The 21,318-nt window shown below is 45.1% G+C and overlaps 1 protein-coding gene across 1 annotated transcript in view; it reads left to right on the top strand.

Annotated features, from left to right (window-relative positions):
* Nucleotides 1-20,174, top strand: part of FN1 (fibronectin 1) — a gene marked incomplete at its 5' end in the record, with an annotated part of 54,113 nt that extends 33,939 nt beyond the window's left edge. Inside the window, 21 exons of the mRNA XM_010195150.1 lie at nucleotides 628-810; nucleotides 1,766-1,855; nucleotides 2,411-2,680; nucleotides 3,078-3,194; nucleotides 3,624-3,788; nucleotides 4,485-4,640; nucleotides 5,416-5,529; nucleotides 7,249-7,518; nucleotides 9,388-9,575; nucleotides 10,628-10,715; nucleotides 10,897-11,073; nucleotides 11,276-11,365; nucleotides 11,584-11,763; nucleotides 12,283-12,372; nucleotides 13,213-13,679; nucleotides 14,273-14,411; nucleotides 15,824-15,988; nucleotides 17,664-17,789; nucleotides 18,390-18,496; nucleotides 18,807-18,917; nucleotides 19,323-20,174. Of these exons, the coding sequence (XP_010193452.1) occupies nucleotides 628-810; nucleotides 1,766-1,855; nucleotides 2,411-2,680; nucleotides 3,078-3,194; nucleotides 3,624-3,788; nucleotides 4,485-4,640; nucleotides 5,416-5,529; nucleotides 7,249-7,518; nucleotides 9,388-9,575; nucleotides 10,628-10,715; nucleotides 10,897-11,073; nucleotides 11,276-11,365; nucleotides 11,584-11,763; nucleotides 12,283-12,372; nucleotides 13,213-13,679; nucleotides 14,273-14,411; nucleotides 15,824-15,988; nucleotides 17,664-17,789; nucleotides 18,390-18,496; nucleotides 18,807-18,917; nucleotides 19,323-19,397 (3,368 nt within the window). The remainder of the gene's footprint in view (nucleotides 1-627; nucleotides 811-1,765; nucleotides 1,856-2,410; nucleotides 2,681-3,077; nucleotides 3,195-3,623; nucleotides 3,789-4,484; nucleotides 4,641-5,415; nucleotides 5,530-7,248; nucleotides 7,519-9,387; nucleotides 9,576-10,627; nucleotides 10,716-10,896; nucleotides 11,074-11,275; nucleotides 11,366-11,583; nucleotides 11,764-12,282; nucleotides 12,373-13,212; nucleotides 13,680-14,272; nucleotides 14,412-15,823; nucleotides 15,989-17,663; nucleotides 17,790-18,389; nucleotides 18,497-18,806; nucleotides 18,918-19,322) is intronic.
* Between the last annotated feature and the right edge of the window lie 1,144 nt (nucleotides 20,175-21,318).

Here is a 21,318-nt window from a genome sequence, read left to right as displayed (position 1 = left end):
ACTCTTCCCACAATGCCCCAAAGGATGCAGGTGAAACACCGCTCCCTCAGTCCATGCCATTGACAGCCATGCCACACCGTCGAGGGTCTCTGTAGTGCATGAGCAGAAGGCGAGCTGAAAACTGGTTTTTGCATGAAATCCTATTGTGTTTGAAAATCCCGAGGCTGTAAATCCTTCAACACGGGTAGAAGTAGAGTCATAGGAAATTAGTGATCTACCCTCTCCTCTCCTGTGTGTGCATGTATGATGTCTAGATGAGATTACTTTTCCATCTGTAAGCTGCTGTATGGCAACTTTAAACCTCTCTTGGCTCTGCATCTGTAATACGAAATCCAGCTGCAAGAAGCACGTTACTGAAACTTGCTACCTTGTTTTCAAATTAGCCCCACAGGGTATATTTAAAGCATTGGGAATTGCCAAGAGGTTAAAGGAGCTTGACAGTAGTACAGACGTATTTTTCTCTTAACTATAGTAGAACTGAATGTAGTTTAGAAGTCCGTTTGCATGGGTCTGACACAGTAGTCTGTTATGCATGAGATACTTTCTCTGGTGATTCCCTGAGCATATGTCTTGATCAACTTCTATTAATCAGAGAACTAAGATATATTTTTTTTCTTTGCTATGTAGCTGTGCCTCCTCCCACTGATCTCCGCTTCACTAATGTGGGGCCTGATACCATGAGAGTGACTTGGACTGCGCCGACTTCCATCGTGCTGAGCAGTTTCTTGGTGCGCTACTCGCCCGTGAAGAAGGAGGAAGACGTTGCAGAGTTGACAATTTCACCCTCAGACAACATGGTGATCTTAACAAGTATGTGGGTTACTTACCTACATATATGAGGGGCCTTATATATGACATGAGGCAAAAGAAAAATTGCTTGCTGTAAATGTAACTTAGAGCCAAATTCTTAGCTGATCTAAGCTGATGTCAAAGTAGCCTCATGCAAACTGACATTAAATGAGGTTTGAATACTTGCTTTACTCCAGTTAAAGCCAAACCACAGGGAAGTTTTTTCCCATAAGTCCAAGGACAGTGATGAATCAGACTATGGGGCAATTGCTTTGGTTTGTAGCCTGGTTAGGTATTAAGAGTAAATACATATTACTTACCTGGTTTGCCAAAAATGTCAAGGACTTGCAGTGCAGAGGTACAGAGAGAGGATCAGAGTGTGCAAAAGGTCATTGCTCCTTTGGCTTTGTATGCTTGGGACCAGAAAATAAATACTGTTTGGAACCTTACAGCACATGGCAACAAAACAGGCATTTTCAAAAAGATGACATTAATTTTTGCTGATGCAAAAGCTGTGTTATATTTGAGGTTTTTTTTTACCCCTCCTAGAATCAGGTTGGTTGAATGAGAGACAATATCCATTTTCAGAATAAGAGACCAGACCTGAAGCTCGTCTGAGTTAGAACAGCTGTATTGGAAATCCTTGGCACTATTGCAGTTTGTAGCAGCTTTGTCACAGTGCCCAACTAAACTACCAGCCAGCTAGAAGGGACCTTGTAGAATACTAATTGCTTTTAGCCAGTCTCCACAAACTAATGAAGCAATGATACAGATTACCATGCTGTATGAGTTGATTGCAATCAACTGTAATGCCGCAAAAAGAACTGATTAAAATTTCTGACTGTTCAGGGGGCTTAGATCTTCCATCAAGCAAAACCTGATTATCTCCCTTAAGAAACACAGTTAAATCTGTGCAGGTTGAGTGACTTCTAGCTGCTAGTAAATATATCTAAATTCCTGTACTTAAACTCCACAGATCTGCTCCCTGGTACTGAATATCTGGTGAGAGTCTACAGTGTTTCTGAGCAACATGAGAGTGCACCTTTGTCTGGAATCCAGAAAACAGGTACTTGGATGCAGCCTAAGACACATGTGCAATTAATGTCGTCCATTAAGATTCATTAATGGGACTTTGTTCTTTCTTGTGTATTGTCACCTCGTTGATGGGTCGTCAGCTAGATAGCAAAGAGCAATGCAGATGCACATCTTGGGAAACACTATGAAATCTCACATCTCTTTGTTTCTGAGAGCCAAAACTTCGGTTGGTTTTAAACAGAGCATCGTAGACCCTGGTGTGAATACACTGACACTGCCTGAGAACAAGCCTAGGCAGTGCCTACCATATCTATCACTTAGTCTTTCTTGTTTTGTAACGGTGTAGCAGAGTTTCCTGGTCATGTGTGTTGTTTTATGCTGTGTTGTCTGTGTGTGCCATACACATTTTTCCTGCGGTCGTGTTCTAGTGTTTGTTTATCTCGCTTTGATCTCAAACACATATGAGTTGAGTTCCACAGCTGAATAGCATTCGGTTTAGGATCTGGCAGTGACATGATGCTGAGCTTAATGAACCATGACCAGTAGTGCAGTTGAGCTCAGTCTCTTGTCTCTTTGTAATCCATAGGTCTTGATTCCCCCACTGGCCTTGACTTCTCGGATATAACTGCCAACTCTTTCACCGTCCACTGGATGGCTCCTCGAGCCACCATTATGGGCTACAAAATCCGACATCAACCAGAGCATGGCGTGGGCAGGCCCAGGGAGGAGCGCGTGCCCCCCTCTCGGAACTCCATCACCCTTACCAACCTGCTTCCAGGGACTGAGTACGTGGTCAGCATAATCGCCATCAACAACAGGGAGGAGAGCGTGCCCTTGGTTGGCCAACAAACAACAGGTAAGACTAGAGAGAATGCTGGCTAAAAGTTACTGCAAGGATTTTGGGTGTCCTCTAGCAAAGCAGTTGCTGTTCAACCAGACCTTCCCTACCAGTTGGTAAAACTCTGCTCTCGAGGAAGTTATGGTGATAGAGGTAGGGCCTGATTTAGAAAAACGTGAGAGGACTTATGCTACTTCCATATCAAGCCAGATGTCTTCAGAGCCAGCGGAACTTTTAAAATTAAATCTAGTCCAATGCTGGATGGTTTTTAACCAGATACATCACTTGTAGATCTGTGTGCACTGGGCTAAAACTGAGGCAGGTGAGTAGCAGAGGAGCACAATATAAGTGAAATACATAGCTGATGTACATTAACTGTGTTTAAACCCTCTTTATCCATTCTCTGTTTTTCTAGTGTCTGATGTTCCAAGGGACCTGGAAGTCACCCCCACCAGCCCAACCAGCCTTGTGATTTCCTGGGATGCTCCTGCAGTGACAGTCAGATACTACCGGATCACGTACGGTGAAACAGGTGAGGACAGGCTGCTATGGCCAGTCACAGACCAGAAACTCTATTCTGAGGCCATTAGAAAGCCACAGCAAGCAGCAAAGGCAAGTTTGACTGTAGCAGACAAAAACCTCTATCTCTGAGGTTCCTGCAGCATATTTAGAGATGATTGACAAATGTAGATGTCCTCTTTTCTTAAAGGAGAGCAAATATTGATTTTTTTTTTTTGCCTACCAAAAAGAAAGAGCATCTGGAGCACTCCAGTTATTTTAGAGGTGGTTTTGTGTACGTATTTCATTCTTTACCTTGGGTTGGTCTGAAAAAGACTTTGACCCAAGAACCATTGAAATCAATGTCTTCAACGTGATGCATATAAAAATGTCCTGGGCTTTGTAATTAAAATGTATAATTTAGAGATCCGTTACATTTCTTTTCCCACCCTACCCTCCTTAGGTGGAAGCAGCCCTGTGCAGGAGTTTACAGTGCCTGGCACCATGTCTACTGCTACAATCACTGGCCTCAAACCTGGTGTAGACTACACCATCACCGTGTATGCTGTAACTGGCCGTGGAGACAGCCCTGCCAGTAGCAAGCCAGTCACTGTCACCTACAAAACAGGTGAGACCTGTTTAAACCAAACAAACCCCCAAAAGAAACCTACATCTTTGTGTTGGCTTATCCCCATACCTTTGTATTGTTGATCCCTGGTTTCTTTTAGACGTCATGGGCTCTGTTGTAAGCCCACCATTTCCAGTGGAGCTGCGTATTGTGGTGGCCCAGCATGATAATGACATGACACAGAGGGAAATCCAGTTCAATGGACTTGAACTTTTAGAGGAGGGAGACCCTGTGGAGTCCAGATGGGGCTACACGCAATATTTGACTGCTTATTGCAGAGTGGAAATCCTGTTGGGCTCTCATATCGTGGAGTCACTGTTCACTTAATTCTGGTGCTTCTGGTGCACTGTCATATTATGTGACTTTAATGAGACCTGACTTTCTAACTCCAGGACTATCGTCTTACTCCTGACCTGGATGTAGCCGAATCTTAGCTGCAGATAAAAGCATTTAGTAGCCTTTAAAAAAAACCAAAAATCCTCAACTAACATTGATAGGTCTGTCACTCACACATCCTGTTTAAGGCATTTTTGCTCTGGGCTGGCATGAGAGATAAATAAATAGCAACATGTGCTTTCTGTTCTAAGAAGCACAGCCTAGAAAAGGTAGTACAGAATAAAACTCAGTTAGGATGTAACAGTGGAGGGAGGGTTTCCTGTACCAACATACTCAGAAAAAGCTCTTTTTGTTGCCCAGAAATAGACACACCGTCTCAGATGCAAGTTACCAACGTCCAGGACAACAGTATCAGCATCAGATGGCTCCCTTCAACCTCCCCAGTCACGGGGTATCGAGTGACAGCTGTCCCCAAGAAAGGACATGGGCCCACAAAGACTAAAAATGTCCCTGCAGGTAAGAGGACATGACATCCTTCACCAGATCTGTAAAGAATGCAAGACATGACCGCTAGAATCAACATGGGCAGGCACTAGCAATATACTTGAAGCCACATTTTCTCCTGCTTGTACTTTTTTTTTTTGCCATCCTGCTGACTTCAGGAGAGGCTAGGGCAAATTTCTGCCCCAAAAGCTTCACATTTCTTAGCCACCGCTGTGCTGCAAACATTTGTTCTTGGCAACCTCGGTGTCTCTAAAAGGCACCTGGATTTCAAAGAAATGCCATTGGATTTTCTGGTATACAGCAAAACTTCCTCTGAAATCCTTCTGAAGGTCACATAATGTGACCCTTGGTCATAACGTGGACTCGGGCACATATGCTACAGGCTTGACCTTGTTACCATAAAGTCTGCCAACTCAGCTCTTGGGAACACAGCGGGGGTTTTGTGAGATCTGTAGAGATTAGCATTCAAGGATGCTTGTGAGGCAGCTGGGTTAATGGTCAATCGTGTTGCGGGAAATGGTGAAAGCTGGTCTGTTCTTGATTTTTTTTTTACTGTGCTAACCTGCCCTTTTAGCTGTGGGGCCTCTGAGCAGGTACTAATAGCAGATGCCTTGTCCTGCACTGTCAGAGAGGCATAATGCAAGCAAAAGGTAAACCTAGTGCGTCAATCCTATCTCATTTTAATGACATATGGCTAATATAGGCCTTTCTTCCAAGGCTGCTTAGAGGCCAGTGCTCTGCACCTTTGTGTGGCTGCAGGTGAACTAACGTTGTTCTTTCCTGCCAGATCAAACGCAAGTCACTATTGAAGGTCTGCAGCCCACAGTTGAGTATGTGGTCAGTGTCTATGCTCAGAATCAGAATGGAGAGAGCCTCCCCTTGGTTGAGACAGCTGTCACCAGTACGTATTTCACTTCATGGTAACCAAACAAATGTTATCTGTTGATGTCTGTATCTACCATGCGGTATTGCATCCCCCGTGAAAGCAATGGCAGATGCCTAGTCTCCAGGAGAACGCAAGGTGGTCTGCCCTGTGATAAGTACTATGAACCTAAATTGCAGATGCTGGGAAAAATGCGGTCCCTCTTCCTCAAACGCTGGCAAAATGCAATTCCCCACCTCCATCAAAATGCTGCGCTTCTGATTTTCTTTCACTAAAGCTGCAAAATCTTTTTGGGTATTGTTTGCCTTCAGCCAATCAGTGGAAAAAAAAAATGTGCAAAGATTTCCTTTCTGGAGCTAGGTGGCAAAGGTGGTTACTGTTAAAGAGACTGGAGTTGGCTTGAGAGCACTTGCCTTGTGCGAGGAAGTAAAGGAAACCATGTGAGTTATCAAGAACTTGATGAAGCACTGCAAAGAAAGGAGAGCTCAGCCCTTGAATTGCCTTACCTGCCTGTATAAAACAGCAGTGCTGCTCTGGACACACAGAGGAGGCAAGAGGGAACATGTAACTCAGAGGGATGTCTCTGATGTAAAGTGCCTTTTCAGGGACACCTCAGGGGTAGGGATTTGCATGCGTGTTATTTCCTTCCTCAGACTAGTATTCAAAACCACAGCTCGCCCCCAGATACTTATAGAATTGTCCTAAAGACAACAGGAGTTTCTCTGAAGCTTTGCAGAGATGGGAAGAGTCTACATCAATTTCAAACCAAAAATGTGTGGACAAAAATCACCTTTGCCAACTAGAGAATGTAGAAAACTCATGATTAACATAACATGGCAAATAAAAAAGTTGCAATCATTTTAAAAAGCATAATTTGGATCCAATATAAAAATGATATGCCAGATCCTCATATTTGGTGTAACAAATGGATATAGCTCTGTGGTAGCCATGTGAGACTTCTGTGGAGCGAGGCTCACTTACTTTGCTGTCCAGCACTGAGCTCCCACCTCGCTAGGAAAATCCAATCGGCTGGTCTCATTAGGAAGTGTATCACTCAGTTGCACCCATGGTCATTACCATGGGCACTCAATATAAAGCTGAAAAGTTTGTTTCTAACTGATTTAAAAATATAATATAGCGAGTAATTTGCTTTCTTGATAAGTGTGTTAATTGGATATTAATTTATGAAAGAAAATAGCGGGTCTGATTCTCCTTGGACTGGTGCTTTGCACAGCAGCTTACAACAGCAAAAAGCAAACGCAGCATGAATCCAAACTTGCCAAGTCGGGTGGGTTGTCTGGCTGCCTTTAGCACTAGGAACCAGTTATTGGCTCTGATGGTAGAAACAGATCTTAAAATTCCCATTTCTTTCTTTCCTTGTGACCACTTTTAAGTTAGCTTAATGCTGCTAGAGTTGCGTAAAAGGGGTTTTAGTGCCAAGGGGACTCAAATTTAGGTAAGAGTTTGTGTCCTGGCTGCTTTGAAGGTGGTAATGTAAGTTCTTTTGGTTTCAACAAAGCCAAGATTGCCTTCCTGCTGTCTGGCACCTGCAAACTCTCAGCCTTACTCTGCACGGGTGTAAGCATGTGTGCAAAGTGCAGCACAGAGGAGAATCAAGTACCCACTCTCCCGCGCAAAACTGAAAACCGCTTTGCATGTAATAGAAATGCTTTTTATTTTCCTCACCCACAACCTGCTTGTTATCACATAACCTCTTACCGTTAATTTGCCTAACAGACATTGACCGCCCTAAAGGACTAACATTCACTGAGGTGGATGTTGATTCCATCAAAATTGCTTGGGAAAGCCCGCAGGGGCAAGTCACCAGGTACAAGGTGACCTACTCAAGCCCTGAGGATGGAATCCATGAGCTATTGCCGGCCCCAGGTGGCGAAGAAGACACTGCTGAGCTGCATGGCCTCAGGCCAGGTTCTGAGTACACTATCAATATCGTTGCCATATACGATGACATGGAGAGCCTGCCCCTCACTGGGACCCAGTCCACAGGTACACCTCTAACTACACCACCCAGCAGGCCATGGCAGCAGTGGCTTCTGCCCTGTTGGGTAAAGAGTGCTTCCATGTGCAACTGGTGCTCCACCCTGGGGAAGCCCCAGGGGCAGCCAAGGGGATGTGATTGCTCTGGAGAGATGGCTTGGTTGGTGCTGGAGAGCTGGCTGCCAGCGGAGTCTGCCTACGTACACGTGAGGGAAGGCAGGCAAGATCAACGAGATCGAAGGAGCAAATGCTAGAGAAAGGAGGGATGCTACTGTATAGCCACCTTTCAGTCCTCAAGTGGATCAGTAATGTCTGGTCCCTAGTCACAGAGCTTAATTCATGGTGAGCCACCCTCTCACAGTGCCCTTGTCTTGTTTTTAGGATGAAGGTCAGCTGCAAGCAGAGGCAGTTACCAACAACAGAGAGATTAGGGCAGCTTTCATCCTCCAGGGTCCTTGCTATTGGGTGGAGCAAAAGATCAGTGTGAAGGGCTGGGAGATTGCTTAACCCTCACAAAGCCTCTGGATCCTTCACTAGCACTGCCCTAAGGACCACAGCCCATGTGCATGCCCACACTCTGCGCTCACATCGCCTCCACAAGAAGAGGACACGCTCCGTTCAGGAGAGTCCCTTCCCGTATGTGCCAGTCTGATCCAACTCAGTGCAGAACATACCTAAAATTCTTTTGTGAAAAAAGGAAAAGGAAGCTGTTGCTCAAGATAAAATTGCTTTCAGCAATATGGAATGCATTCCAAGGCTTCCAGCATTGCCAGACATGTCTTTACTATACAGCCAAGACCTTTGTAATAAAGGTCTCCCATTCATTCGTGGATGAAAAGTTGGCACTGTAATTCCAGGGGTATAATGAAGACAGTGGTTCCTAGTCTACAGATTGCTGTGCGAAACTGAAGCAAAGTGCTGTAACAATTGAAACAGCTGGCTGACTACCTGCCAGAAATGCAAATATAGTAATTTTTAAAACCCACTCTCTGTGGTTTACCCTTTGTGGGCTGTTCAAAAGCATATTTGAAGTCATTCAAGACTTCCTGTTGACTGTCATAGGCTTTAGATTGAGCTCCAAGCAAACCAACAAGGAAGAATTATCTTGTACTTCCACTCTCTAAAATTAGAAAACTTCACAGCAACGTGCCAATAGTGCACACTACAGTAAGGTGTATTTTTCCCCTGTTTACAGCCCAAGGATTACCAACAGTAAGGCAAGAAAATGTTTCAATGGGTGCTTCTTTTTTTTGACAAACATATGTTTTTAAAGATCTCAGATGTGTTAGCTCATAAACAGACTCTTGCGTGATGAGCCTTATGGCCACCACAGCTCCGCTTTTCCATTGCCTTGCTCTCTGTGTAGTAATTTACACTTGTGTAAGTGGCTGTAAAATGCTTCCCCTCTGCATTTGCAGTATTTTTATATGCTCTTTGCAATTCTGAGCCTGCTTCCTACTTACTTTTGTAGATCATCAATCGTTTTATAGAAATGAATGGAGATAGGCAAGTGAAGCAGGACTAAACTGTTAGCTGTGTGGTGAAAAGCAGAGACAGGCAGAAGAATTAAAACAGATTGGCCTACTACAGATTTAAGCACCTCCCAAAGCCTTCACGTTGTATCACAGCAAGTGGTGTTACCCTCCTAACTTCAGGGTTGAAGCACTGAGATCTCTTTATTCCTCCTGAAAAGTTACTGCAGATTTGAGAATCTCCTCCTGAATACCTTGTCCCCTTCCATGGTGCTTTAGAAGAAGGCACACCACTTTCCTGCCCCTGTATTTCAGGTCTAGAATTATCTAATGTTCAGGAGAGAATATTGTTTTATCCAAGACTGTTTTCTTCAAAATAACCATGTGCCAATCTGGGTTTTTGCAGCAATTCCACCTCCAACAAACCTGAAGTTTACTCAGGTAACTCCCACCAGTCTTACCGTCAACTGGAATGCACCAAACGTTCGCCTCACTGGCTACAGGGTCAGAGTGAACCCCAAAGAAAAGACTGGTCCGATGAAAGAAATCAACCTTTCACCAGACAGTACATCTGCTGTCGTGTCTGGATTAATGGTAACTCTCTTCTTCATGTGATGCAGACTGTGTTGTGGGAAAGAGATGTTAGAACTTGAAGCCATTTCAAATTCCTGGGTCAGGAACCTCAGCTGGAGTAGATCATTACAGCTCCTAAGGGCCTGACTCTGAAGTCTGACTAGCCATGAGCTGTAACTACTCGTTAACATAGTTTTTAAAAGGCAAGGAATTGGCCTGCTGAATCTGCTTTCTTTCCCCATCCTCATTTAGCACAGAGAGACCATATGCCTTAATCAAATGCAAATTATCATGTTCACAATCACCGGTAACCCAGTAAAATGCTTTTACTTATCTTTCACAAAAGAGGTCAGATAAAGTGACCTAAGGCAGAGGGTTTCAAGCTGTGATAAGGGAGCTCTGGCAGTCTATTGCCTATTTTTAAGACGTCTGCAAAATGTAAGTTAAAAAATGCAAGTCTTCTGTGAGTAGGCTTAAATTTACTATATAGCCATCTTCTCCACTGGAAACATTTCAGGAGTTCCTGAGCTGGAAAAGGCTGACAATCACTGCTTTTATGGTTCCTGCTATCTTAAAAAGCTACTGATCTGTTTTTAAGGAGTTTTATGAATAATTTTCAAAAATGAGCCTTAAAAAAACATTCTAATCTAAGTGGGCTCCTGGTCTGATGCAGTCAAGGACTAAAGACTACGCTGTAACTTCCACCGTTCTCTTTTCTTCACAGCAAGAGCACCTTATCATAGCAAATGGCATCCATTAACCCCAAGAAAAACAGGATGTACATTCGATTTTTCTAAAGAATCTGCTTTCAAAATTCCTTTGCTTCCTGGGTGTGCACCTGCACGCTACTAATACTCAACAGCACTGTTTATCAGGGTCCATGTCTACTCTTCTATTACAGCTGGATCAGAATTATTCCACCAATCCTTCATTGGTCTGAGTTATTTTAAGGTTTCATACTTCAGTAACTGGTGACCAAGAAATGTGGCTCCACCAAACACTGAACAAGGAGAGGAGTGTTTCCCACTGTGCCAAGTCCTTCTCATAAGAGAGTATAATTTTGTCCATTCTAGGTAGCAACCAAGTATGAAGTAAGTGTGTATGCCCTGAAGGACTCTCTGACCAGCCGACCAGCCCAGGGGGTGGTCACCACTCTTGAAAGTAAGTAGTGATCCTCCACAAAGGACCAGTTAGTACTGTGGTGGGTGGAAAGGCCAAGATCCTGCTCTGTGTCAAAAGTGGGGCTCTTTACTAAGCTCCAGCAAAGGCCTTCACAAACACTTAGCTGCTAAGCTTCATGATCCACACTGAACTGACAGAAGACCTTTTCCTTCTGGTGCAGATGTTAGTCCCCCTCGCAGGGCTCGTGTGACAGATGCCACTGAGACAACCATCACCATTACCTGGAGAACCAAGACTGAGACCATCACTGGCTTCCAAGTTGATGCCATCCCAGCAAGTGGCCAGAACCCCATTCAAAGAACCATAAGCCCTGATGTTAGGACTTACACTATCACTGGTAAGTGAGGGGCTTCTGCAGGTGCAGGAACTTCCAGGGTCATATCGAAAGGTACACCAGGTTCTTGTTTTGTAGTTGAATGTCCTTGATGAGAAATACTATAGGAACAAAAGGTGGGGAAAAAAATATCTGAGTCCTAAAGACTAGTCTCCAAGACTAGTCTCTCAGATTAGCTAACATTGATGTTTCAACTTGATTTTAGGCTTGCAACCCGGCAATGACTACAAGATCTACCTTTACACTCTGAACGAGAATGCACGCAGTTCCCCAGTAGTGATTGATGCCTCCACTGGTAAGGATCTTGTCTGACTTTTCTACTCATGCTAACACATTGTAATCACATATGGTCAGCGACAAACGGTCTATATCTGATCACATGTAATATTTACTGTGACTTACAATAATAGGTTTTACTCCTGAGTTAGAGAAGGGTGTCAAGAGGATGTAGTTCGGGTGAAGAACATGCTTGCCTTTACTGCAGTTGACTTGTTTCCTTTTGTTTTCACCTAGCTATCGATGCTCCTTCTAACCTGCGCTTCCTTACAACCACAAGCAACTCCCTCCTGGCTACCTGGCAGGCTCCACGAGCCAAGATCACAGGCTACATCATCAGATATGAGAAACCTGGCTCCCCAGCCAAGGAGGTTCTGCCTCGCCCTCGGCCCGGCACCACTGAGGCTACTATTACTGGTACCTGTCTCTGTTTCATTTGGGAGCTTTTCACCTGAAACATTTTAATTTGAAGAGAAAGAGGGGGGAAGGCCTAATTCTAAAATGTGTTGGTGGTCAGCTAAGAGAAAGACAAAGTTTCGTTCCTTTACTGTGGTTTCTAGTGACAGTCCTACAAACACAGTACACTTAACTGATCGGACCAAGCATCAGATTTGAAAAATCCACAGATGTTTGTTTCCACTGCCAACACAACCATCAACCATTCAAACCATGGAAAAAAGTCCATGGCTCTGGTAGCCCATCAATCACACATTCTGATGATTCATTATGTTTTGTGTCTGCAGTGTCTGTGATCTGACATTGTGGCCTCTGTACTATCTTTAAACCCTCAGATCCAAAACGCACATACCCATACTATAGCCATACCCATACTATAGCCATACCCACCTCTTATTCTACCTTAGATATCACACATAATCATAAAAGAAAAGCAATTCTTAAGTTTAAGGTTGCTAAATGTCCTTCTTCCCTCCCTAGGTTTGGAACCAGGAATTGAATACACCATCTACATCATTGCTGTGAAGAACAATCAAAAGAGTGAGCCACTGATTGGCAGGAAAAAAACAGGTAAAACAAAGCTCTGGGTTGTTGTGTGCCAACAAGAGGTGATGTCTTCCAGTTGGGGCATACAATCTCAGGACTGATATGATAATATTGTTTAAAATATCCTGTTCACACCATTCAGCCACACTTTTTTTGAGTCAAATAGGCTTTGTAAGGATGTTTTCCCTTCTAGGAAGCAGGAGGTAAGATTCTGAAGTGACATTAATCACATTTAGTTGCATTTGAACACTGAGAGCAGAACAACATGCTTGGTGCTTGATTCTTGCCTGGGTACCTAATTGATAATTAAATTAGGGTTAATGCATTTCTGTATAGCACATGATGGCATCAAAGGCAGAATCCATTCATTTGTTGCCCATTGAGTTTCTCTTATTTTACACCCTCCACAGAGTGAGATTGACATACCTGTAGCAAGCGAAATGCCAGCTGTATATCCAAATGTGGTCAAGGAGCCAGTTTCTTACTGCACATCAGTGATTTTTCTTAAACTGATAACCTGTGAATATCTCTTGTAATCATTTCTTCTTCTCAGTTTGAGCAGTGTTGGCTTCTTTGGGTGGCGGTGCTCAAAACCATTGCTCGGCTGTATGAAAATTTCATACCAACACACTTCTTATGCCGATGTATGAAAGATACATGTATATTTATATAGTATATAAATATATATAGACATAGGAAATACCTTCAGAATCACAACGAGGTCATAAAAAGTGTGCTGCATCTTGGGATGATTGCTAATCTTTGAGGCTTGGAGCGGTGTGCAGCATCCAGTATTAGCTGTCTAATTTACCATTGTTAATTTGGCATGCTTTGCTTTATGGCTTCTAACCTTTCTTTGGCTAGATGAGCTTCCCACGTTGATTACCAGACCTCACCCCAACCAACCAGACATTCTCGACGTACCTTCCATTGACGAGAGGACCCCTTACCTCACAAACAATAGGTATGACAATGGAAATGGTATCCAACTTCCAGGCACCTCTGGGCACCCACAGACAATAGGACACCAGGGTCAACAAGTCTTCTTTGAGGAGCATGGCTACAGACGGCCTGTGCCCACCACAGCAACTCCGCTGAGGCCGGGCTCTAGACGCCAACCACCAAATGTAGACGAAGCGATTGAAATCCCTGGGTACCAAGTACCTATCATAGTTGAACCTTCATACCCACACTCCCGTGGGCCCAGGCGTAACGACACCACAGGTCAAGAAGCTCTTTCTCAGACAACCATCTCTTGGAGGCCATTGCTGGAGAGCTCCGAATACATCATCTCATGTCAGCCAGTCAGCCAAGATGAAGATACTCTGCAGGTAACTAAACTGTCTTAGCACAGGAACGGTGTTAACCTCACCTGTGGCAGCGGATATCTCTTGGGAGTCCGGCCCCTTTGCTGCATTAAGGGGGTGGCAGTCAGAGTTGGCTGAAAGAGGCTTTTAATATGTAGCTGAGAGCAGGATAAATGCCTCCCTCTTATGCTTCCTGGAGAAGGCTACAGGATAAAGATGCTAAAACAAAAAGCCCTTGATGTGCTGTCAGTATGAACATTTCACCAGGGAAGGGGCGGTCAGGGAGAAGATTGGGAGTTTCTTGAGTTTCTTGAAGACTTGAGATACTGCTCTTCCAAGCCAAAGACTCCCTTAGCCCTTCCCCTTTGTCTCCCTTGGTTTCTTTTTCCCTGAAATGATGGTAATAACATATCCCTCGTGAACCATAATCTAGAGCAGTCAAGTTTAACTTGGTATTGTTTGAAGTTTTCAGAATGTTTAAGGGGAATGGGCTGGCTCCAGCATGGTATAGAGCGTAGAAGTCCACCTAAACACCCTATCTTTCCTATGAGTGAGGTGACACCCAAGTAGTAAACACTGTTCCCTTTCCAATGACTGGGCATTGGCTCTTGTTGCAGTTCAGGGTTCCTGGAACTTCCTCCAGTGCTACACTCACTGGTCTGACAAGAGGGGCCACTTACAATATCATAGTGGAAGCCCTGAAAGATCACCGGAGACAAAAGGTGCTGGAAGAGATGGTCACAGTTGGCAATACTGGTAAGTTAAAGCTTTATGGAGTCTAGGTGAACCTGTGCTGTGCCTCACTCCAGGCAACCTACCTGGTGCTCAGACTTGGGAACAGTCCAGAAAGGAAACTTCTCCTGACAAAAATTGTTCATGGCAAGGCACTGGGACCAGTGATTTGTGAGGTCCACTGATCTTGGATGACTAACTGATGCTGGGCCTAGAGCTGTTCTGGTCTGTTGTCTAACTGTGAAAGGTGAGCTTTGAGGCTCCATACACTCCTGCAGGGTCAGTGCCCAAGAGAGACCAAGAGATCTGGTATTTGCTGATCTCAGAAGTAGTCAGGCATCATGCTGGTGTTTCAGGTTCCTGCCCAGCAACGAAGATCTGTCAAAATAACACATCATGCTCATGGGAAGGTGCTGGTGGCCAGCTTAACTGCTGTGTCAGTCACTTACTACTGTGTTGGTTATCCAGCAGCACTGCTAGGCCATCCTGAAAGGCTGGCAGCAGGGCAGGCTGCCTACAGAGACGCTGATTAAGCACAAACAGGCAGCACTTAGAAGCCGTGTGAGCGACCACAAGTACCTGTGGTCAGAGACAGCACTTGCCACAAGTGGAAAGCCTAGAGCCCACACACATGCCTTAGGACCTGGACTTGGTTTTTACCAGCACAGAGGTCTGGTCAGCAACTTTTTCTGTCCCTCTGTCTCCTCCTGTGGGTATTTTGAGGTCAAAAATAAGAGGAGAACAGAATGGGAGAAGAGGAAATTATGAATTAAGGATTTACTTTGTTGAGCCTCTCTGTGCAGCCCCCCTACTGCCCCCACCTCCCTGGGAAATAAGGCTTTTTCTCCCCTGCCAGCACCCCAATTGCCTTATGCCTGGCATAGACTGAACAGAGAGCATTAAGTCTTGACGCTGACCATCACACACTGAAGTGGTGGTTGTAAAACACCCACCATCCCATGAAGGCACACACCTAAGGTGGAAATCAATCTGGTCAACAGCATGGTCTGCTCTCCTCCCATCCCCCTGCTATGAGCAAGAGTCTGAAGTGCCCCAATAAAGGGTACATGCAGCTACCAACCTCCTGCTGTTCCCCAGCATCTCAGCACATTTCTCTTAAAAACAGGTTAGGTCAGGTTGTTGCTCTGCAGCAGCAAATGCAAAAACTCACACTTGCTGAAAACATGGCAAATCAATGTGAAAATAGCTTTCATGTCGGGTTTTTGTATCATTCAACTGCTCTGACACATGTAAATGGAAAATAAATCACAGGGAGTCTGGACTGCTGATGGAGTCATCAAGCAGCCATGGGTAGCTCCATTACCACCACGATATTGTAAGGAAAAAAACCAACCCAAAGTGTATTCAGTGAAAATCATTCTGTCAGTGGTTCCTATTGCTGTGTATGATGCCTATTTCTTCTCTTTTCATTCCAGTGTCTGAAGGACTAAACCAGCCGGCTGACGACACCTGCTTTGATACTTACACTGGCTCCTTCTATTCCATTGGCGAGGAATGGGAGCGGTTATCTGAAACTGGCTTTAAACTCTGGTGCCAGTGTTTAGGCTTTGGCAGCGGGCATTTCAGATGCGATTCTTCTAGTGAGTAGCTTGCTTTTGACCATCCCTGAGCACTAACAGCATGTTTGACAGAATCAACCTGATACAAACATGATGCAAATGAATGCAGGCTCTTAAGTTTTTTAGACCAAAACAGTGTTTTGCATCATGAGAAGTGATGGAAAACTTTGGTTACTCTTGCCCTGTGCAGCTTACCTAGTATTGCCATTCACTGCAGCAGCAGCAATCGATGTTGTATTTTGATAAATAATGAAATTTTCACTAAAATGAAATGTTTGGTTTATTTTCCCTACCCTTGCCAGGCATGTCTAGGTAATCACAGAATCCCAGACCGTTAGGGATTGGAAGGGACCTCCAAAGCTCATCCAGTCCAATCCCCCTGCTGGAGCAGGAACACCCAGATGAGGTTACACAGGAAGGCGTCCAGGCGGGTTTTGAATGTCTGCAGAGAAGGAGACTCCACAACCTCTCTGGGCAGCCTGGGCCAGGGCTCTGTCACCCTCACTGAGAAGAAGTTTCTTCTCCAATTTCAGTGGAACCTCCTGTGTTCCAGTCTGTGTCCGTTACCCCTTGTCCTATCATTGTTTGTCACCGAGAAGAGCCTGGCTCCATCCTCGTGACACTCACCCTTTAAATATTTATAACCATGAATGAGGTCTCCCCTCAGTCTCCTCTGCTCCAAGCTAAAGAGACCCAGCTCCCTCAGCCGCTCCTCACAAGGGAGATGCTCCACTCCCTCCATCATCTTTGTAGCCCTACGCTGGACTCTCTCCAGCAGTTCCTGTCCTTCTTGAACTGAGGGGCCCAGAACTGAACACAATATTCCAGATGCGGTCTGACCAGGGCAGAGTAGAGGGGGAGGAGAACCTCTCTGCCCTACAACCACCCCCCTCCTGATACACCCCAGGATGGCATTTGTAATGTGGAACAGTGAGACAGGCAAGATGCTGAAGTGACAGTATCTGAGCAGCCATTTCGGAAGACAGCTTTGAGTATTAAATTAGGGTTGAATCTTCATCTCCTAATTGTATGCATTGTTGCAGTGGGCCAGACAGAACTTGTGCGGATTTTGGTAGTAGTACAGCAAGTAGTGGGGTTTTTTTGCATTGCAGACAGCCTTACAAAGTAACTTGTGGAACCAGTCTTCTAATTTTTTCAGCTGCTTTTGGAAGCTCTGTCAAGCAGGCAACACCTCCGCTGGAGCACCAAGTTTTATTCTTTGCAGGAGTGTGGTTTATGTGGAAGAATATCAAACTTCATGAAAGGGAATGGAACAAAAGTCTATGATTGAGTGGTTTGACACAACACATACCCAACTAATTTAAATTATGCTTTTAAATTGCGGAGTAAGCTAAGCAAAGAGGCTATTTCTGCAATTTGCAGAGATTCAGAGGAGTGACTGCAGGGAAGACACTTATTTTATAGGATTAATATTTATGTTTCATCATTTGATATGCATGGCAAAAGCCTTCAGCCTTTTCCCAGAGCTGTAAGAGTCCTCTGCAGTAAAAAGCTGCAGGAGCTGAACCCATTTCTAGCAGGAACACATTTCCCCCGTGGGACTTACATGAGCTGAAAAGATTCTCTCTCTTGCCCCTCTGTTGGTTCCTGACACAGCACCAAGCTGTTCTTCTCCTGCTCTGTCACTGCAGCATGGGGTTAACTCCTGCTTCTCTTGTTCCCCTGCCTTCTCCAGAATGGTGCCATGACAATGGTGTCAACTACAAGATCGGAGAGAAGTGGGACCGGCAGGGTGAGAATGGCCAGATGATGAGCTGCACCTGCCTTGGAAATGGAAAAGGAGAATTCAAGTGTGAACCTCGTAAGTCTCCTTCTGATGTTGATTTAGTTGAGCTACCTTTTAGGAAGTTTCAGCATCTCAGAGCTGTTACCACTACAGTCCTGCTCTGGAGGCAGGCAGAGTATCAGTATGGCTGGTTCAGGTTTTGGAGGCTGAATCAGTGACAGATTGAATCTGCTCTCACAAGAGCTAAAGGCATAAAACTCTCATTCCCAAGCTTAAAAAAAGAAGAAAGCCCTCTTTTGTTAGCTAAGGTCACAGCACACTCAGCATCTGCCAGCCTTTGGCTCTGTAGCCACACAGGAGGGGCATGTCACTGCACTAAGTGGTGTAGCTGACCCTAATCTGTAACACAGGACTTCTCTGCAGGGCCTGTCCCTGAAGATCCTCTAGACTTCACACTACGAATTAAACCGCATTGCTCTTGTCAGACAAATACCCTCAAGTTCTAGTTTAAAGTGTCTGTAGAGCTATAAAAATGACTGATCCCCTACCAGTCAGTGAACCTCAAACAGGGAGAGCGCGCTGGCCAGAGGCTCCTGTTCTGATCACCGCACTGCTCTGAGAATGCTTAAAGCCAAGCACAGGCTGTGGAACTGAGCTCTGCCTGTTCCTCCACAGATGAAACCACGTGCTACGATGATGGGAAAATGTACCAAGTTGGAGAGCAGTGGCAGAAGGAGTACTTTGGGGCCATCTGCTCCTGCACTTGTTATGGAGGACAGCAGGTAAGCAGGAGGGACTTGGCCTGTTGAACAGGGGGGATGAGGAGAGGAGGCTGTGCTGGAGTGCAATCCTAAGACTGCTGGGTTTCAGGTCACATGGTGTCTAATGCCTGGACAAAATGGGCCCATATAAGAAGAAAAATAATTAGTAGGAGAGCTTAAGTACTTGCAGGGACTTGGAGTCAGGGCCTACATGGTTTAAAATGGGAGCACACTCACTGCTGGTGGAGCTGTACCCACACATACGAATACTGGCAGCCCCTTGGCCATCTGCATCAACGTGGCCTGACCAGTGCCTGTGTTGTTTCTCTAGGGCTGGCGTTGTGACAACTGCCGCAGACCCAGTGTGGAAGTGGCCCCTGAAGGCTCTGCTGGCCATACCTACACACAGTTTACACAGAGATACCACCAGGCCACAAACACCGTGAGTACACTTTCCTTCTCTGCTCTTCCTTACTGTGAATCTGATCCGTGGCACAGATACGTGCGGTCTGAACAGGGCTCGAGGGATGAGAGCAGCGTGCAGCTTTCTACTCGGTCAGAAATGCATGATAGCCACACACCTCCACACACAGTGTTCAGTGCCACACTCACGGCAGCGGGACTTCTCCTTCGCTAGCGCTGGGACTCGCCTGCATGCTCTGGCTGAGGCGGTAGTGCATGTAGTGATTTTCTCACCTTCACTTGCTGCTGTAAACCAGCTGCGTGCTTTGGGCTGAGAAAACCAAACAGCTACGCAGGCTGGCAACAGTTCTCAGCCCAAACCACGCCGCAGAAGTGTCCATCCTTCCAGGACAGAGCGCTAACTGATTTCCTTCCCTCCCAACAGAACGTCAACTGCCCCATTGAGTGTTTCATGCCCCTAGATGTACAGGCAGACACACAACATCCGCGGGGAAAGTAACATCCAGCAAGACTTCTTGCGGCAATGGCAACAGACAAACCAAAGTATAAATACTTATCTGCCACGGTTACCATCCAAACTGGAGTGATGCTAGCAAAACTGCATCTTTGGAGAATGGCACTCTGCTCTGGAGCCATTTTCCCAGCTTAAGCTCAACTCACAGCTTCTCCAAGCGCCACTCTTGGAGTGTTTCAGACTTTTCTCATGATTGATAGTGATTGTCTTGGTTTTGCTCAAAGTATTGAATACCAGTCAGTATTTTCAAATTTAAAGGAAAAAAAAAAAAAGGGAGGGAGATGCTAAATCACAAATTGGTGAGGGATCAAAACATTACGGGGGAGGGAGGGTGCAGAAAGTCAAGGTTCCCGTGCTATGCAAAGAACATTTGAGTACACCATTACTGAAGTTTAGCGATAGGAAAGTCCACCAAACACTTCTGCTTTCACATAAGCGTGCAGCCAGCAATAAGATAGGAACAGCAAATCCAATCACTGTGATATTTAAAATATGCACAGTTCTAATTCTATCTCGATGATCCTAGTATTTTTCTAGCTGTATCTTTATATCTCATACTGTTATTTATCAGTTTTGTTCCCCTGACCTTCAAGTGTTTTTATATGGGAATAAAATGTATTGAAGACACTTAGTATGCAGTTGACAAAGAGGAATTTGGTGTAATTATGATCAGTGATTATTTTTATACTGTAAGTGCCAAAGCTTTACTACTGTGGAAAAGAAAAAAAACAACTCTTTTAATAAAAAGATTTACAAACCAGACATGTAGTTTAAGTGATTCTCTTTGCTACCGTGGAATCTAGGATGAAGATTATTATTCTGAGCTGGAGTAACATTGCCTTGAAAGAAGATGGAACAAACACCCCAATGAAGCGTCGAGTAAACCTCAAGAGAATGTTTGTAGAGCAGTTTAAGTAGACTTCCAGCTGCACCCCCTGCCCCAATAGGGCACAGAGATGCTGAGTATGTATGGCACGCTGCGAGAGGCAGGGGCTTTGCTTTGCGGGGAATAGGTGGAGGAGAGAAATGGGGGAGGGAAAGGAAAACACATTCCCTGCTTTGGCTGTGAAGTGAGGTAGAGATGGTTCTCAATCCAGTCAGGCACTTAAAAATACCTAGAGTCAAGTATGCCGTCAGGGTTGGCGTTGGCAGAATGAGAGAGGCCATCCATGCCTTCCAACCTTAACTGTACTTGGACCCAGCGGCTCCCCCACAGGTCTAAGCGGATGCTGGGTCTCAGAGCCTGCTCCAGGCCTTGTCCCTGGGGCAGACCACAGCTCAGCTCTCCCTGCAACCGAGGATAGCTCACCTGCGGGGTTCCCAGAGGGGCTCTCACACCCTCCTCTCAACTCTCAGCTTGTCCATCTCTGTTTACAACATGGTAAATTCCAGTAACAAAATCCAGAATTGAGGTGTTTTAGGTACCAGTGAACACACCCTCAGCACTGCCGCCGCAGCATCAATGAAAACCTTCCCTTCCCTCAGAAAAACAGAGGGGGACAAGCGCAGACTGCTTTCAAGTCTACTCTGCTTCTGCCTTGTGAGGTGGGGAGGATGGTAAAGGAAATTCTCCTCAAAACCTCTTTTAAAACAAAGCCAGTCTTGTTTACAATGGACAAAGTTAGCACTAAGTGCCTTTAGCTTGCGCTGCCAATGCTGCAAAAGCCTGGAGAGCATTTGCAAGTGCAGAACGGGAAAGGTTCTGTCCTGATCTCTTGGGCTGCATTCCTCTCTTGGCTACAAACACTGTATTACTGAAGTCAATGGCTTTCTCTGGATTAAATAAAGCATGGCATGAAAATAGAATCTGGCTCCTTGATGTGAGAAACACACCCGGCAGTTGTTTGCACAGACTGCTATCTATAGAGCAACCAAAACATTTGCAAATAGTAAAATGATTGCAGCA

This window comes from Mesitornis unicolor, unplaced genomic scaffold (assembly GCF_000695765.1).
Source record: "Mesitornis unicolor isolate BGI_N332 unplaced genomic scaffold, ASM69576v1 scaffold4862, whole genome shotgun sequence".
Classification (NCBI taxonomy): domain Eukaryota; kingdom Metazoa; phylum Chordata; class Aves; order Mesitornithiformes; family Mesitornithidae; genus Mesitornis; species Mesitornis unicolor.
Note: the sequence above shows the minus strand (reverse complement) of the source record. Positions and strands in the feature narration are given on the sequence as shown.